Genomic DNA, 18,505 nt, shown 5'->3' on the forward strand with positions numbered 1-18,505 from the left:
AAATAAAACTTCTTCGTTTTATGACGTATCATTTCAATGATTGAAAATGATTTTAATCAATCCATTGATCATTAGGTTACTAAATTATTAATTTTAATTTGTTGCTATAAATCAGAACATGAATTCTTCTTCATCTTCGAGTGATTATAGTTTTGACGAATGCTACTGTAATGGGGTAGACAGTAATACCGAAGACCGCAAACATGCGTGGGCACATCCGTTCTTTTATAACACAACTCAACCCTTGGTATATTACACTCAAGTAGTAAGTAATTTTTTATTGAGATGCTGAAATTAGGTACCTAGTTAGTCTTATTTACAGGATGGCCACTTCTATGAGAAATAAGAAAGCAAGCCTATTTAGAGACACGCACTACTGCCTGTTCAAAGTTTTTGTTGTTGTTGTTGTTAGTAACTAGTAAGTAGCTAGTGTTTAGTGTTTATGTCATGAAATTTGACGCTTAAGTATCTCACGGAGAGCGGCTCGTTTCGTCATTAATTTTTATAACAATTAAAATATCCTATTTTTATCGCTACAACTATTATATTCTTGTTTCTCGCGGCTTAGAGTTTTATCCTCTGCATAAATAACAATATAAGTACTTGCACTAAGGCTTTTGTGGAGATAACTAAATATACCCATACTATATTATTATTTAGCAACCTGCGTGTAAACGACATACAAGTAGAGAAATACGAAAAGATAGCCCGAACTGTTTTGTGAAAGCATTTAGATGGTACACTCAGGTAAGATAAGGATTATAAGAGTACAATTTGTACTCACTAGTGCCAACATACATACTTTTTGTATTTTTAGGAGCACGTTCCACCTCAGAGGAATCAATTTTCGAACTTCAACTCTAATGTGACCGGATTTGCGGCTTGGCTAGATACAAAATATCTGCAATTTGTACGAGAGGGTCAATTAAATCAAAGCTCCCATATTTATAAGTTGCAGCAAACATCCAGCCTGGAGGCGTCTAAAACTATGTAAGATAATAATTTAAAAAAAAAAACAAAGAGAGAAGTACATATTCATTTTGTTTGTTTATTATTTCTTTTTAATTTCAGTAAACAAACCAATTCCAAGACAAGGAGAAAAAGGCGCGTAAAAAGGTAACATTAGGGAAATTATAATTTAAGATTCTGATTTTTTTAATGGGGACACATTACCAGCCTGGAAATTTACGGGATAAAATATTTCAGTCCCAGCCAGGTCTTTCGTAATTGACCTAAAAAGTATATTCTGCTCGTTTTCTTGTTTATTATAAATATATTAAATTATACAAATAGTATGCCTACTTTTTCGGCAATCACATACATGTGCAAGAACCAAGGTGACTAAGAACCCGTGACATACAATAAATAATTAAGGTTTACATAAATAACCTTAGATACCTACACCCATATTGTATCCTCGAAATAATTAACAATTGCAGCCCCTGGAGAAAACGTCGAAATCAAAACAAGGAAGGTGGAGATATGACTCTAAAGTAAGAAAATATGAGTAATGAGTATTTCAAAATAAATATTATGTAAAACATAAACAAACTTTCTGTCTGTGTTAACAGATCACACCATAGCTTCGAATACATTCTGCAACCGAAAGAAATGACTCGTAACGTCTCGGAATGGTGTCAACCGTAGGTATCTAATGACTGATTCACATTTATTAGATAACTGTTTAGTTTTACTTACAAATATTTCTATTTTAGGACTCCAGCGACCTTACGTAATCGGTCAAATATGACTAATGTGTCTAATGAAGTTTGCAATTGCAAAAAACCAGCAACGAAATCTCTTAGCTTAACGAGTGTTTACCAGGACAATAAATCTAACGCAACCTTCTTGACAACAGTAATACCTGATGAAAAAAAAGATACTTTTAACAAGCCAAAATTTACTAGAACTCTGACAAGGGATGTGTCTTGCCAATGTGTCTTAAAAGTAGCGTCAAAAATATCTACAGGAACTCAATACGAAAACTCTTTCATAAATGTTTTAAGATCAGACGAAATTGAAATAAAATCAAAATTGTTATCCGATGAGGTGCATTTACATATATTTCGGTACTCTTCATAAATTTCAATAATTTATTTCATACAATTGAAATTTATTTTTAGATTCGTCAGCCGAGTAGTTTGAAATCACTCGTTGAAATTCCCAAGAAAGGCACTGTTAGAAAAATGGTGCGGGAATTTGATCCGAGACGACATGTATCGTGTCAATGTACTGATAAAACTACTAAGATTGACGTTTGTTGTCAATGTGATGCTAAGTATATAACTTGCGATAAATCGAATTATGTAAGAATTTTGCTACTTTACAGTCATAATATTATTTCAAATTGTTTTATCAATAGCGTAACGATGAACGACGAACGGGCGGCGATAGCCTAGTTGGGTGTAGAATGGTCTGCTAGGACGAATGTCCGAAGGTTCAAATGACAAGGGCACACACCTCTGACTTTTCTAAAAATTGTGTGTATTCTTTTTGAATTATCGCTTGCTAACTAACGGTGAAGGATAACATCGTGAGGAAACTTGCATACCTGAGATCTCTATAGGAATTTTGAGGGTGTGCGAGGTCTACCAATCCGCACTAGGCCAGCATGGTGGACCAAGGCCTAACCCCTCTCAGTAGTAGAGAAGGCCCGTCCCCAGCAGTGGGACAGTATATAATACAGGGCTGATATTATTCTTAGTATAATAGCGTAACATTAAATTCTCATAAACTAGTACTATACTTAGTTTATTGTTAAATTACCTATTTTAAGAGTTCCCAAGAAACAAGCGTCCCAATAGAAAAGCGTCTTTCAAAACAACTTAAGTCAGTCACGACGAATACTGTGATTGGATTAAATTCCAATAAAAATTCTATTCATAATGCAGCGCAAACGTCAGATCATCCTATTAATTTGGTAAGTGTATTCTTTAAGATTATTTCTGACATTCGCACTTTACCTAATAACGCATCTGTGAATATTTATATTGTATTAAACTCTTACGTCACTTTTTAGGACAATGGCCTTATTCAGCAGTATCCATTTTTCATGAGAATAGTTTGCGCTGATAAACTGTGCGATGATTGTAATAATGACTGAAATAATAATATTGTTCGTTTTTTTAAAATTCTTAATCAATCCTGTGACCAGCTAGATTACCCAGATATATTTTGTATAAATTATTATTTTTATGTTTGTGTTTTGTTCATGTGCTGTATAATAAAACAATTTAAAATTATAATTGTCGTTTATTATTTACAGTATCAAAATATTATCATTTATTTATTTACAATTTATTTACTTCTATGAGGTTAGTTTGGTGTGCCGTATGATGTGGCAGGTTTAGTATCGGGTAAGAAACTAAGACTGGAACTTGAACTTTCAGCTTGGCCTACTGTTTGACTCCCAGAACCCGAAGGCAAACCGTAGTTAGATGATGGAGCACTCACGGACCCAGAGGATATTGAAGATGACCCTTGGGAGGACGATCCAACTGAAGTTAGAGGGGAATTGTGTGTGAATGATAAAATCTCAACACTTGGTCTTGCACTTTCCAAGGAAACTCCAGAAATTAGAGATTGATATCCAGCACTCTTCGCTATCGCATGTTCATTCTCTTTGATTATGTTTTGTACTCGTCCAACTACAATATTGTCGAGGGCATTGCTGTGCGTGTCAGACTGAGCTTGTACATTGTACTGGTTGCTATCAGACTGAGCCTGTATATTGTACTGGTTGCTATCAGCCTGGTAGCTCGACAGAGCGGAAGATGATGAGAAGCTGCTCACCGGTTGTAGGTTAAGTGGCACTTGAACAGGCTGTGGTGCAGGCGCGGGTTGTGGTGCAGGCGCAGGTTGTGGTTGTTGGTACGAATATCCTTGCTGTGAGTACTGCTGTTGCTGTTGCTGTTGATACTGGAAGATCGGGGCTGGTTGAGGTTGTGGTAATGATTGGGGTTGAAGTTGCGGTAACGGTTGTGGTTGTGGTAGGGTTTGGGGTTGTGGCTGAGGTGCTACGTAAGCTGGTTGAGGAGCAGTATAGATCGGTTGAGGTGCTACATAGGTCGATTGAGGCGCTACGTAGGCCGGTTGAGGCGCTACGTAGGCTGGTTGAGGCGCTACGTAGGCTGGTTGAGGCGGCACGTAAGCCGGTTGGGGTGGTAAATATGCAGGTTGTGGTCTTGGCACAGGAGCAGGTTGCGGGGCTATATATTGTGGTTGTGGTTGAGGTTGCGGATAAACTTGTTGTGGCTGGAAGTTAGGTAAAGGTGCTGGTGCTGGTGCTGGCGGTTGATATGCAGGGAGGGGCTGCGGTTGCGGCGCAGGTCGCACAAACGCTGGCCCTATACTTGGTTGCTGGTAGTGGTAGCCAGCGTTCGGAAGAGGCTGGGGGAAGATCTGTGGAGGTCGTGGTGCTGGTGGCGGTGGTGCATGGTGAGGCAGCGGTGGTGGTGGTGCATGGTGAGGCGGCGGTGGTGGCGGCGGCGGCGGTGGCGGCGGCGGCGCCGGTGGACCTTGGACTGGTGGTGCAGGATAATTCAACACAGGCGCGTGAGCGCCAGGACGTGGCAAGTGATACGGCGCTTCGGCCGCTATAGCAGCCACGAGCGATAGCAATACTACCTGCAGACAAACACACGAAACTAAACACTAAGGACTATCACTTGTCACATAATACCGGCTTTCTGTTTGCAACGAGCACATAATTTCACTTGTGTACTTACCGCACTCCTCATGGCTGTTGTCGTGGGTAAGACTGTGTGTATGGCTAGTGATTGACCATACTTTTTATACCATCCACCTCTACCGGCCACAGAGTAGCGGCACCATCACACACGATTGCACATACCATGTCGCATGCGTATGACTTTAAGATTTTCAGTAAACTAAAATCAATTTACAAATATGTGTAACTTCATGAATCTGTCAGTTATTAGTTGGATATGATGCAATGCAATTTTTAAGAAGATGTTTTATCGTATTAATATAAACTGTACACATTAAGACATTTTATCAGGTCACCTATTATTATTGTTTTGTTATTGTAATAGTTATCATAATGATTATTTTCAATCTTCAGATTACATCATAAAATCCTAAGCCTTAGTTCTCTTGTGAGATTAAGGCACTTTCGTAAGCGCTTTGGAACTGTGACCCAATTATAATATGTAATCGCCGATACCGATCAAACTTTAGTACGCATCACAAGCATCATATGTACATACGTAGCTTTTTCGGTAGTATTTTATAAATACATACATATTATGTTCGGGCATTATTATTGAAATAAACCATTAGTAGATGACAAGCGCATAAATTACTGCAGAAGTAACGATCTTTTCAATATCAAATTTCAAAACTCCTTCGTGTCCATTGCAATTCGCGTAAATCCGTTAATTATTGTTCCTATAAACGTATGTAGTAATGACCTTCAGAGCTTGAACACTCGTAGATTTATCCATCCGATTTGTCAATGGTTCTGACCGATTACGAAAGAAGTAAATCAAACAGCGCTGTGTACATGACAACAAACAGTGGGTATGCAAGGCATTATGGACACACACGAGATTATTTGACCATTTGCAACAAGCCCAGATGGAAGTAGCAATCGCAAATAGTGACGTAACAGTGAAAAGCACCGACGAACCTCGTCACAATTTACACTTATATTTTTAACAACGTCGCTATTCATCGCTATTCATAATGCTTAGATAACTTTGTCAGTTGACATTTTAAATAAAAAGGACGCTGTTAGAAATCGTCCCACAATCGTCGTATGCTAACTCATTTATGATATCAAAGTTCAAACTGATTTGCACACAAAAATCTATTAAAAATGTACTCGTGTAACACTTGCTGTTCATGTGACTGCGGCCGGAAAGTTATGTAATATTTAACGACAAAAAGATGTGTGCAATTTCTAAAACCATTTGTAGAAATGAATGAAAGGTATACATAACGTAAAGTCTTTGTAATGCCATAGGCCAAGAAATAATTAGTGTTGTGTAAACTATTGAATAAAAATAAAAAAAAAATGATGACAAAAGATGCGATGTTGTGTTTTGCTAACGTCTTTCGATTTGAAAATTAATCCAAACACTAACATTAACTAATTCTTGTTTCCATAGCCATTATTTATAATGTAGCTCATCAGAGTGTAGATACATTGTATCTTTATTACAAGAATTTTTATATGATATTATTAATGAAAATGTTACTCTTTCCCTGTTCATACAACAACAATAACATAAACAGCTTAATCACATGTTTTTCACAAAGTTCATTTTATTATTAACTTAATACTACTTAAGGAAAATAAAAACTTGTTTATTAATAGCTGTCTATATCTTAAACTCATACGTTACAATATTACTTAACTAAACATTTATAACATGCATACTACAATTTATAGTTCAGGCTTATTTTCTAATAGGATAGTCTCTAACTGTGGGTGGCAGGGAACCTCCCTTTTGCCCTTTCATCATCGCCTCTCGTTGTTTTCTTTTCGCTACTATACGTTCGTGGGTCCTCTTCATTTCTAAGATTTCTTTCATTTCTTCTTTATCTTCATTCTAACAAAAAATAATATATTCTTTATAATCAAGCTTATTTGATCAAACTAATATTTATTCGCTTCCAGTAACTGTGATCTGTAATGCTGACAATCAGTAAGGTATTTTATTTGAATGTTTCTTCATTTGCGAATTACGAAACGTAATAATATGCATTGTCATTAATTATAATATATTGTGTGCCTCGACAGTGATCAACACACCGCACTTGCAACCAATCAATTGATTTTATTCGACCGTATCTATCAAAAATCATTATCCTTACCTTCTGATTAATTCTCAGCACCAAAGCCCTCTTTCCATTAGCCATCGGTTGGCTATAAGTCAATAACTGGTTCAACCTCTGCGCCGGTGGCACACCTCGTTCTACCACCAGCACTATCCTCGCCCATTGCCTCTGCCATTCGTTCCTCGTCTCGGCTATTTTCTGGTACGTGTTGCCCATCATCGCGATTAGCATGTTCACCAATAGTATAGCAACTATTATCATGTAGATCACGAACAATAACTGGAATAGTATTTATTATACGTTAGCGTAGTGATAAAAATATATTGTGTGCTAAAAGCTTAAATTTAAATCTTGCGGTTGACATGATAAGCAGAAATTATCTACGCTATTGAAACGAGCTAAAGAAGTTGTTTTTTTATTTAAAGGGTTAATAGCACACATAGAATTTATTTATACAAACATTATTCATTTTTTAAGTCTTCGTAACTACAAAGGTTTGAGCAAAATATTGGACGTTTTGTAATTTTTCGCAAAGTATGACTTACTTTAGCCTCTATTTCATGGTCAGTTCTATCGAAGGCGCTATAGTAATCCGAGAACGAAGTGAGTGACATCAGAAACATCGCCATTATGCTTTCCATGGGAGATGGCATAGGGTTGGAAACTGTGTCGTCGACGCCTTCAGGGGTGTTTGGATTATCGAATGATAAAAATATCACATAATACGCTAGAAAAAGAAACCCGATTTTTATTTGTCTTTTTTTATCTATACTTAAGTTTGTAAATAGTTTCGCTAAGATGTAATTAAGCAACGTCTCATTGACTTACATTTAAAAGTACTTATACTATAAGATTTTTAATCTCAATATTAATGCGATTTAAATCCAAACAGAAACTCATAATATAATAAGCAGGTTAATTTTTAACCATTATTTAATTTTTTTAATAGCTACCTACTACCAAAGGCCCTTATCACCAGCTATATTGACTCTATACTATAGGCTAACAACTTGTTGGTACTTAGTTATACTTATTTGTTATAACATAGAGAGTTATTATTATTTTTATTTACTTCAATAAATACATAATAAGTTCTTATAGCTTTAAATATGATATTAAAAGGTTTGTACCTTGAGAAAACCCCATGACGAAAACCAAATAGATGCAAACAAAACGAAGCAGATCTCCCATTACCATTCTGTAGATCATTACCACGAATGGCCCAACAGTTTTAAATCCTCTGCCAACAAACATAGCACGAACTGATTATGTAAAGTCGAAATTTCTTGTTATGAATGAAAAATATTATTAGACTGTACAAAACTACCTGCAAAAGAATAAAAAGTATGGGGCAGTTGTCAGCATGATAATAACAGCAAGATGATCCTCGGCTTCATCAGCACACCACAACCTTAATGTCGGCAAGATCAGCATCAGAAAACAGGAGAACAAAAACATTACCCTACAAGAATGAACTTCTTTGTAATAGTTGTCAGGGATTTAATAACATTACCTAAGAAACCAAACAAACCTGGAGGGAACTGTGCTCAAATTTTCAAAAAACATTTTTAGTCCTAGAAATTTCGCTTCACGTAAAGCCGATCCGAAGTATGCCAGCGCTCCGACCCATAATAACAGTTCTGCAGCTATCCGCAGCTAAAAATAAAATAAAATAAAATCAGTCTCTACATCTCATACATTAAATGTTTCTTATTTGAAGGGTAAAATTATAAACTGATTAAAGATTAGGTATATAATAAAATGAACTGGAAAAAGCTGAGTTACAAAAAACTGACTCTATGAACTTATGTAAACATTAAAATTTTATTAAACGGATGAATTTTATGAAAGTATATTAAACGGATTTCATTGACAATAAACCTTATTTGTATCGAAAATGAACTTACTTTTGCATGCCAGGTATCAAAATTCATCAATCTACATTCTTCTGTGAGATCTTCCCACCAGTCTTCAACATCGGAATGTCTAATAACGGCTGTAAAAAAATGCACAAAATAAAATAATACATTAGCCAATTAATACGGTTTCATTAATTTGTTTAATTGTCCCTTACGTTTGTCCTTATCTTTCGGATGACTCTTGAAACGTGCGCATTTTGTCCCATGGAATTTACTTCCATTAAGAACTTCGACGGCTTTTGGATCAAAATCTACACCATTCCGTGGCATAGTACAATTTTCTGAAAGGCAATAATCTAGGACTTTCATATTTGTAGCTCATCTCCTTAATAGGTACCCTATTAATTTTCCTTAAAAAAATCTCTTAAATTTCTAAACATAAGTATGTTTATTTAGAAAGTGACTATTAACTAAACATGGTTGTTAGATACTTTCCTCGGCAATTAAGAGTATCTAACCATTAATATGAAATTATGTATAAATTATATTTAACATGGTAAGAATTGAAAATATAATGGAATGTACTTAAACTTACCAACTTCAGTAACAAGTTCAGTATCGTTTAATATAGTGACCGCAGTAGAGTTCAAAGCAGTTGTATTGAGTCCTCGTTCAGGCGGACCAGGGCGTAGAGTAAAACATACTAACGAGACCAAAAAATAACACGAAAACAATATGAATTGTCGATAAAAACGAAACTTAACGAATGTGTTCCATTTTGTTTTGAGGAGATCTATCAGCATGCCTTCGAGGAGTCCCAGGTGTTCATCTTTTTCCTATAAGTAAATTAGTAATTATTCCTTTGTTTACACATAAAGGTAAATATTCTGTTTCGATAACATTGTTAAATTCATCCAACTCAATTATCTTTAGATTACATGAGTTTTGTGTACATAATTAACGAATTGTTTATTGTCATACCAACTTGACAAGGAAATAATATCGTTAATATAAAACAACCATTTGCGCTGTCATACAATGTGTGCAGTGTATAGCATTGGTAAGTAGTATTTATGGCCACTAAATGTACAACCTTACACATGGGACATTACTCTGTGAAGTAGTGTCATAAATGTTATAGTTTTATTTCACAATGAAATGAAGCGACTGCCTCGAGTGCGTTGTTATATTACGGTTCGACTCCAGTTCTGAGATCTCGGGTTCGATCACCGTGTCGGCCAAAGTGATATTGGGTTTTACTACTAGCTTGGAGTTGATGCCTCATAAGGTGATTGGCTCGCCCCCTATCACATCAATCAAGCCGAATACGCACAGTGAAAAATGGGTGGTGCAGTTGCGGCTCTCCCTACCCATTTCGGGAGTAAAAGGCGAGAGTGTGTCCGAAAGGTAACAAATATAAAGTATCAAATTTAGTAAATAGCAGTTATTATATATGGCTAGTTCATAAAGAATCAGCACGGATGTATTAATTTTCTATTCTTACTACCTTTAAAATTTAATACGACGAAATTTTAAAGGCCGAAATATCCATGCATATTAATTATTTTTACGTTTTTCTTTCAACTGCGAGAACTAATCACTAACTAGACGTGAATTTTAATTCTTTACTTGTCAATACTTGTTTAGTTACCCAGATTAAAGGTGAAACAAAATGTATGAAAAATGGACCTTAAGCTATAACCTTAAACAACTGTAATTACTCACTCCGAAGACCACTAAATTGAGCGCGGAGTCCTTGCTAATAAGGCCCGTTTCAGTATCAATTGTGTCTACTTGTCCTAAAGGGTAGGCAGCACATGTAGTGGCTCCTATCTGCCAGTATATCTCGCGCTCTATGTTCAGGATGTGGAAGAACATTTCAGTTCGAGCCAGTTTAGCTGCAAGTGTTAACGGAGTAAGGTTCTGGACGTTGCGTATGTTCAAAGAAGCTCCGACTTCGTACGCCATATCGAATGTACTCTGTAATAACGACATAGATAGGCTTTAGACTGAGTATGCAAAATTGCTTATTTTTAGTTACAGTTTTTATCGATAGGAAAAATCCATATACAAGTTTTAAGTGTAATATTTGGGGTGCCAACATTATTTTTTTTGACATTTTCTATTTCCGAAGTAGTTCTTAACTAGTGTTATAGACACAAGGTAATAAAAGTCAACGGTAAGTTTACTTGCTTTAGTGAAATATCTTCGTACAAAAATGAAAGGCAACAATTTTTCAATTTCTATTATCGTTTTATGAAAAGTTACAATAAAAGTTTGCAAGACGCGCTAATGGTACTAAATAGATTCAAAGTGCTTAGACATTTTAAACATACAAACCACTTTCTCATAGATAACTAGCATGTGCAAAACCGTGTTGCCATTAGTGTCTTGCTTGTCGGGGTCCGCCCCCCGTGCCAGTATCAGACGATAGCACTCCTCTTGTCCCAGACACGCCGCGAAACTCAACGGATACTCACCCCAGTACACGTATCTACAACAATACGTCTCTGTTTTACTTTAATCTACGTTTAAATTGTAGTATTTTTCTATGTATTCTGAAAACTTAACTAAGATGGAGTACTTCAGGGAATATTGCAAGAAAGCTACTTGTTTGAGCTTCATTTATTGATGTTTTCGAATCATTTCATGTGATAATTATCTCTCGTACAGTGTAAATAATGCTAGTCATTTTATAAAGACAATATTTTGTAAACCGAATGTGAAATAGTTAATAACAACTTCGCAAACATTCTTACCCATTATAATTAGTGTCAGGTTGTAAGTTAACCCACTCGTGGTCCAAAGAGTCTGTACGAGACGCTTTCTGGTCTTCCGGGCACATAAAATTACCGTAGCACCGCTCGTGGTAATCCGCACCAGCGTCTAAAAGAAACTTTGTCATCGTCGGGTCTTCATTTACTATGGCAATATGCAGAACCGACTCACCTAAAATGTAGAATATAGAGAAAATGATACATGTAATGATTGGTCTTTTTCAAAACCAAAAGATACGATCTAAATATATCAATACGTTAGCTGTCTATCTCGAATTTGGATACTTATTTGTAGATCTAAGTAAAAACATTGGACTTAAGTCCGATAGGCTTAAGCCTTAAGAGTGAGTATTAAAAATAATTATGTAATAGATAGCAACCTGCAATACCTAAGACCTCACAGCCGATCACGCTCAATAGCTAAAATAAAGCATGACAACGTGCTACGAAACGCGGCCTTTGTTCTGTGTTTAGCAAATTATTATGTTTTGACTCTTGTACTTTAGTGTTTAAGTCTTATTATGCCAATGACAAATAAAAAGTTATAAGCCCCTTTTTAAAAATGGTAGAGTCACGTAGTGTGTATATACTTATTATTTCACGTAGGTATTCTTATTGAAACAAAAAATTTGCAGCTTTTGCAAAAAATTCACGACGAATAAAATTTCTAAAATTTTTCGTAAAATGCTATAAAACTAAAAGCCTGTCATGTTTCGAGGAGGTAAGGAAGTAATCACTTAATCAGAATAGATTTATTTTAACACGGCCGAAGTATCAGGTGCTCTATCAAATTAACTAAGCGTTTATGGGTTGCGGGTAAAAATAATTATGCATATTTACCGCATGATAGAACTGATAAAATTATAATTGCTATACATGCTAATGGTAGATAGGTAAGCTTGGCCGTATAACAGACTTCTGACTAGCAACTGAATAGACCTGCTGTGAGCAAAGCATCAATTGCAATTATTATTTTCAACTTCATATTTAGCATTCTATCATTAGGCAAATGAAGCAATTAACTCTGCAACAGTTGTCCGTGTATTTACATTTAATAATATCTAGCAACCATCTCACACTTGCGTAATAGGTACAAGTAATTTCAGATATTCCTTAGGTAAGTACTAAATACTTTTAAGTAAGAATCAAACCTAACCAAATACGTTATCTGAATTGTTGTATCATGATCGAATGGCGACTTCGGTTTCCATAAAGCATTTCCTATGGTTCTCTCCATAAGATTGCATTATAATATTACGAGGTCATACGATAATACAATAGGAACTAATGTACTAATGTATGTCATACACCTATTTCTTAACGCATCAAAGCGAGCGTGCAATTGGGTTATTACAAAAACCATTCATAAGCACATTAAAGTTCATTGTTATAAGAATTCGTTTCTTTTGTCTTGCTCCCTTAGTGACGTAACAGTCAAGCTAACGCTATAAGAGTGAAACTATCCATTTATTATCATACCGTAATATTCTTCGCCAATGTAGATGTCATTAATCATTTTCGGGTAGAAACGCAACAATCTTTTTGCCAAATGAGCAAGCAGAGACGTGGCATTGAGCAGACACAAGTGAAGGATGGTCTCACCAACTGCACCACGTTCCTGTATAGAAAAATATCTAGTTTTTAAATACATTACAATTTTTAATATAGCGTGACACATCTTCTGTAGTGCAAGTAAACATAAGTGTCTGGTGTAATTAACGTAAGTGTCTGCCGTCTGGTGCAAGTAAACGTAACGCTGAGGTGTGCAGTAGCCAAATGCCATCTCTCAAATGTTAACTCTTGCCTAACTGAGGTCTGTCGCAGCACTCTACAATGCCGCGCCGTTTATGTCTTTTATGCTAAGTGATATATTCGTTATTGTACTTTTTTTTTATTTGGACTCTTTTATAGTCAGTGCAAGCCAAAGCGCACGGTTCGGTAATATTAATTAAATGTTTCGAAAGTTGTAATGAGGTATAAATTAAATAAGTCATTATGTAACCTTTAAGTCCCAGCAAAGGTCTCTGTATCCAGAAGGGTTGGCATCGTACTCTGCTTGCGTCACTACAGGCCAGTCCTTCTCCACGTCAAACTCTTCGTCTGGGTTTTCGAAACCTCGCAAAGGTGGCAACTAAAGGTATATACATTCATTCATCTTTTTTTCATATACTTACGTACTTAAATGTTTATTACAGCTTAAACAATGTATTTAGATTTGATGTATGAGGTTTGACTATACTTCGGATTTGACTACACTATGTCTCATCTAGCATTTTGAACTTCATTTATATCACTATGGGAAACAAAATCTAGTGTACGATTGGGACCAACGTAGTGAAAGATAAGGGGGAGAGGCATTTGTTGCGTCAATATTGAAACCAAGATTGATAAAAATATTTTTTTATATTATTAAACAATAACATATAATATTTTCCCTATAGATCAGTAGCGAAAGATATAATAATTTAACAAGGATTTAAGTCAACCGATATAAAAAATACGAATTTAAATATTTTGATGGCATGTCATGATAATAGACCAAGGCGATGATCTAACACTAGACACAAACGAATTTATTGGATTTTTATATAACAAGGGAATTTATTGTGACGTGACGTGAGTGACGGGTCAGGATACGATAAATTACACCATCAATCATACTCGTGTTATTGTGCGTGTACAAAATCCTATGTAGACACTTCTTTATTACCTCACATATATATTCCGTCAACAATACGTGATAATATGATTAAGTTGCAAAATCATTTATGTGATGAAATTATGAAGAAGAACCGCATATTGGGTTTTTTTAGTTCGAAACAATAAATGCACGAAGAAACAAGGCGCATACCAATTTATGCCGCGCTCGTTCCTTATTTCGCAACAGCACTAGATGCGATATTGGTATGTATCGTCCTTTTCCCTTGTTGTACAAAAATGGCTCCACTTTGGTCTTAATTGCGTGATCAATCTCCGCGTACTGTTTATTTTGAAGAGCACGCTTCATCATATCCACCAGAAGTCCTCCTCCTAATAATTATAAAATAATAGGACATCAATTCTTTATACTCAAGATTGGTTTAATTACAACCAATTAACATGACCTGGTGATTTTATTTTTTACAATATGGTTTAAATTATTCAATTGGAATATTTTGATACTTAAGTATCTATATAATATAAAATTACGCGTTACTGTTATTCACCAATCATCTTCGTTCAATCAAGGTAAAAAACATTAGTCAAGTTATAACTTCAAGTTAGATACGTTGGCTTACCTTTGATATGCACAAGCTTATAAAGTTTCTGTTCCGACGTCCCTGCTTGCTTCTTTACTCCACTAGTTACATTACTTTCTGTATTACCCATTGTCAAATTAAAATAATATTTTTTATCACATTAACTATGTAACTTGTTATGTTAGTCTGTGTATTGAAGTATAGGGTAACTTTCGTTTGGTAGTTATCGACTTAATAATGTATCGTTGTCATAGCGATGATTGAATAAAGTTAATTTAATCTTTTCTTGGGCACGTTGCCCTCATATGATTTTAATTGAAAGGCGTTATACATGTTACAAAACCTTTAAAACTGTAAAGTTTTAAACATTTTGGAACATTAACCTAGACTTTAGGTTTAATAATTTTTGTACTGGCCAACGGCCTGACGTCACTTACATCTAGAAATACCAATTACCCTGCAACTTGGTGATACCGCGAACAAAGGCTAATGCTTGTTAAAAAAGAGTCAAGTAATTTGTTACTGGTTACTGATTTTAATAAAGGATAAGGAATAAATGCATAGGTATTAAATCACTGGCATAAGCCATAAATGAAATCATTTATTTTGTGCTCTAATTACAAGGTAGAATATTTCTAAAATGCTCAAAATTGAAGCACTGAAGAATAACCAGTACGATACCGGCCATGGATACTGAGAAAAAATATAACCAGGTTATAATTATATAATTATGGCATCAATTATTATTAATAACAATATCATAAAAAATGAATACTGATACTTCTCATCCATAATATCAAGTTCCGTCTGTAACAAATTCCTACGGTAGCGAAATGTAGATAAACATAACAATTTCATTTCAACCAATGTTCCTAGTTCATTATGATCTACCCACCCTCTGTAATAAAAATATATTATACTTTAAATAACATATAAAATATGGAAAAGTAATGCGGTATAAAGCAATAAGTTAACTTGAATTTCAGTGTAACGGATAAGCTCTAATGGCCAAAAGAATCTGATCAGTTAGATCTGATTTAGAAAATTGATTTATCGTAAGCATTATTTATGAGTGCTATAAACTACTTTAGCTAATTGACAGACTTCTATCTTGAATATTTGATGCATATATATTATATATACCAAAAAAATATTTAATCACAAAACGGTCTTACACAGTATGATGTATGGTAGTAATTTCACTTTCAACACACGACGATACGCAGCTCACATGTTTTTTTTATTATCTTTATTTATTTGTAGAGGTTTTGGTTCAACAAGAACATGTCACCGTTATTGCGACATTCTGCGTTATTAACAATGATTCACATAGTGCTTATTTACGTTTAATATCTAAATTAACAACTATATATAAAACATAGCCTTTTTAGAAAAAGGAACGGCTAAAATACTATTAAAATTGCCTACTTGTAGAACATCATGATTGTCTTCCAATAAACAAATAATATTTTCAGCTTCGTTCCGGGCATACTCTGCTAATACCTATATGAGTTACATCTTATATTATACTTATTGCATTCTGAACAATTAGCAGACTCACTTTTTTCATAAAAAATGCGAAGCCATTTAAGGGAATACGACTAGAACGGAGTCTAAAAGCAATTATGGTAAGGTTACGCACGCCGCCCATATATTGATGCTTTTCATCTAAATTGAATTTATTAAGTGCTATAAACACATAACATTTTACATAGCATTAATTCGCAGCGATATGGTCAAAGAATAGATGCAGTGGAGCAAATAGTTCGTCCACAGTTCGCTAAGCTTATTTCCGTCTCACCATGTAATAGAATGCGCCTCTATCACCATGAAAGTAGTGGCATCTCATGTGTATTATTCATATCGATAAACTCACACAACTCATCACATTTTGATTGCTTGATCAATCCTAGAATCTCATCTGTTAACAGCTTTAAGTATATTATTATAAATTTTTGTATTGCTTTGAATGAGGAGACAAGCTTGCTATTCGCCTCATCGTAATCAATACGACCGCCCGTAAACAGAAGAAACACCGTCCAACACCTTGAATTACAAAGTATTGTTTGGTACTCCACTGCGCTACCTAAAGATAATAATATTGCACTGTTTACCTTCGTATACAGCCAAACAGTTTAGTCCAGTGTAATTGCAATACATTTGTTTGTCTTAAAACCAAAGCATACCTACATTTTCCTTGAAGAGAAATGCTGTATGATGATCATGGACTTTTCGGGAAAATCTAACAATTTTATTAAATACATGAATTAAATACTTTTATGTATATATATTAACTATAATAACATGTCTCTCACTGAACGCACGCAGCCGCATCTGTTGAAAGCATTTACTGCTCTGTATGCTAACTGGCAAGCTCCATATGAATAAACCTAGAAATGACATGAAGAAGGAATAAATATAGGGTAGTATTTTTATACATTCTTACGTTGTTTTGAAATTGATTTTCAAACAGGTTATACTGTATGCATATGATGTTATGGATAGGTATCTATATTACAGTGAAATATTAACCATAACTAGCTATGTTCATCTCAACCTCATATTTACCAAATTATTGCAGTGAGATAATAATAAATAAGAAATTCAATTCCTGTATACAAATTATTAACAGTAATTACCGGATTCGTATGCAAATCTTTTTGAAGTGTTTCATCCAAGTGTCGACATTCTCTAATCTAACAAAAAGGGAGTTACTCTATATCTGTAACTGAGAATAGCAACTCGAAACGATTCTTGCTGCATGTTTCTAAGGTATATTTGAATTTACGTTCCAAATCGTTTCTTGATAGTTCTTCGGTGCCATAGCACCATCCATAATCAAATCAAACCAATCCATAGATTGATAACTGAAATGATAATAGCTGATCAGTGAGGAAACTCCTTAATCTAGGGTTTAAGGAATGTCATCGGACATACGAATCGTTTATCTTACCCTCTTTGACGTTGTTTTGAGAACGTCTATACGGTTATCCAAAATCGGTGGAAATAACAAAGATATTTTTCTTGACAAGGGAAACTTTACCCAATAAAATAGGATAACGAAAAGACTTGCGTGCCATCACGTCATTCCCTACGAATTTTAAGTATACAACTGTGATAAAACTCTAAAATATGTCACAAACGTATATATGTAGGTTATTTCAAAGTTACATTCTGTTTTTCTTAAACATGAATACAAAACGTACTACGGAATCGGACAGGAGACGAAAGACAGCACACTGGGTCCAGTACTATTAACTCCATACAAGACTGATGTTCAATGTCCCTGTAAAAATGTGTCGTTATTTCAAATATTATCTACAAATTAAGCATTCACATACTTATCTTGTTATGTTTTGTTTAATATACGATATACGAATATCTTATCTCGGCTTAATCTCTAAATCATGGCCGGCATCAGTATTACAGATTTGGACTCAGTGAAAGGTGAGTGACAAAAAAATAGATACGAGTAAGGATTATGGAAGAAATTAACGTGAATGTTAACACAGAAATGTGTGTTACAGATTTATTTATTAAGGGAAAAGAGATAAACATGATTACATCGGAAACTTTAATTTAATCAGTGTAATAGTTTAAAGTTCAAACTTTTTAAAATAGCAAATAATTCCACATATTTTAAGTAATTTCAGTATTAGTATTAGCTGTGTATATTGTATAATTTAAATGTAGAAAATACTTACGTCCCTGTATTATTGCATACAAAAAATCAAATCTAGAATTGTTATAAGTAATTAAGTAGCTTTTTCATTAAAAACCCGCTTATCATTTTTTATATGCCGTGCCTCAGCCATCCAAATACGAG

The 18,505-nt window shown here is 34.8% G+C and overlaps 3 protein-coding genes across 4 annotated transcripts; 1 reads left to right on the plus strand and 2 right to left on the minus strand.

Moving 5' to 3' along the window:
* Window positions 1-15: 15 nt before the first annotated feature.
* LOC115446986 lies at window positions 16-3,220 on the plus strand. 2 transcript variants are annotated; one of them, XM_030173843.2, is made up of 10 exons: window positions 16-265; window positions 661-747; window positions 818-990; window positions 1,072-1,116; window positions 1,440-1,493; window positions 1,572-1,643; window positions 1,716-2,049; window positions 2,124-2,306; window positions 2,777-2,920; window positions 3,020-3,218. In XM_030173843.2, the coding sequence occupies exons 1-10, from the start codon at window positions 119-121 to the stop codon at window positions 3,101-3,103; spliced, it is 1,323 nt and encodes a 440-aa protein (XP_030029703.1). In that variant the 5' UTR covers window positions 16-118; the 3' UTR covers window positions 3,104-3,218. The 2 variants fall into 2 exon arrangements, with proteins under 2 accessions (XP_030029703.1, XP_030029704.1); XM_030173844.2 differs by lacking the exon at window positions 661-747 and having other exon boundaries at window positions 3,020-3,220.
* Window positions 3,221-3,238: 18 nt separating this feature from the next.
* LOC115446987 (leucine-rich repeat extensin-like protein 3) lies at window positions 3,239-4,739 on the minus strand. Its single transcript, XM_030173845.2, has 2 exons — window positions 4,728-4,739; window positions 3,239-4,626 (listed from the first exon to the last, which is right to left on the minus strand). Exons 1-2 carry the CDS (start codon window positions 4,737-4,739, stop codon window positions 3,316-3,318), a joined length of 1,323 nt encoding a protein of 440 aa, XP_030029705.1. The 3' UTR covers window positions 3,239-3,315.
* On the minus strand, window positions 4,619-14,872 carry LOC115446975 (transient receptor potential cation channel subfamily V member 5). Its single transcript, XM_037444827.1, has 16 exons — window positions 14,719-14,872; window positions 14,292-14,470; window positions 13,443-13,571; window positions 12,920-13,058; window positions 11,423-11,612; window positions 11,004-11,157; window positions 10,389-10,643; window positions 9,259-9,499; window positions 8,879-9,019; window positions 8,712-8,800; window positions 8,336-8,460; window positions 8,132-8,266; window positions 7,935-8,044; window positions 7,350-7,531; window positions 6,841-7,083; window positions 4,619-6,575 (listed from the first exon to the last, which is right to left on the minus strand). Exons 1-16 carry the CDS (start codon window positions 14,807-14,809, stop codon window positions 6,423-6,425), a joined length of 2,556 nt encoding a protein of 851 aa, XP_037300724.1. The 5' UTR covers window positions 14,810-14,872; the 3' UTR covers window positions 4,619-6,422.
* Between the last annotated feature and the right edge of the window lie 3,633 nt (window positions 14,873-18,505).

The sequence above is a fragment of the Manduca sexta genome, chromosome 28 (genome assembly GCF_014839805.1).
Source record: "Manduca sexta isolate Smith_Timp_Sample1 chromosome 28, JHU_Msex_v1.0, whole genome shotgun sequence".
Classification (NCBI taxonomy): domain Eukaryota; kingdom Metazoa; phylum Arthropoda; class Insecta; order Lepidoptera; family Sphingidae; genus Manduca; species Manduca sexta.

Coding starts and splice junctions, on each gene's coding strand:
- LOC115446975 (XM_037444827.1), bottom strand. CDS start 14,809: ATGGGTAATACAGAAAGTAATGTAACTAGTGGAGTAAAGAAGCAAGCA. Junction 9,500..10,388: donor TCAATTTAGTGGTCTTCGGA/GTGAGTAATTAC, acceptor ATTTACTTATAG/GAAAAAGATGAACACCTGGG. Junction 6,576..6,840: donor TGCTGAGAATTAATCAGAAG/GTAAGGATAATG, acceptor ATTTTTTGTTAG/AATGAAGATAAAGAAGAAAT.
- LOC115446986 (XM_030173843.2), top strand. CDS start 119: ATGAATTCTTCTTCATCTTCGAGTGATTATAGTTTTGACGAATGCTAC. Junction 266..660: donor TGGTATATTACACTCAAGTA/GTAAGTAATTTT, acceptor ATTATTATTTAG/CAACCTGCGTGTAAACGACA. Junction 2,050..2,123: donor CAAAATTGTTATCCGATGAG/GTGCATTTACAT, acceptor ATTTATTTTTAG/ATTCGTCAGCCGAGTAGTTT.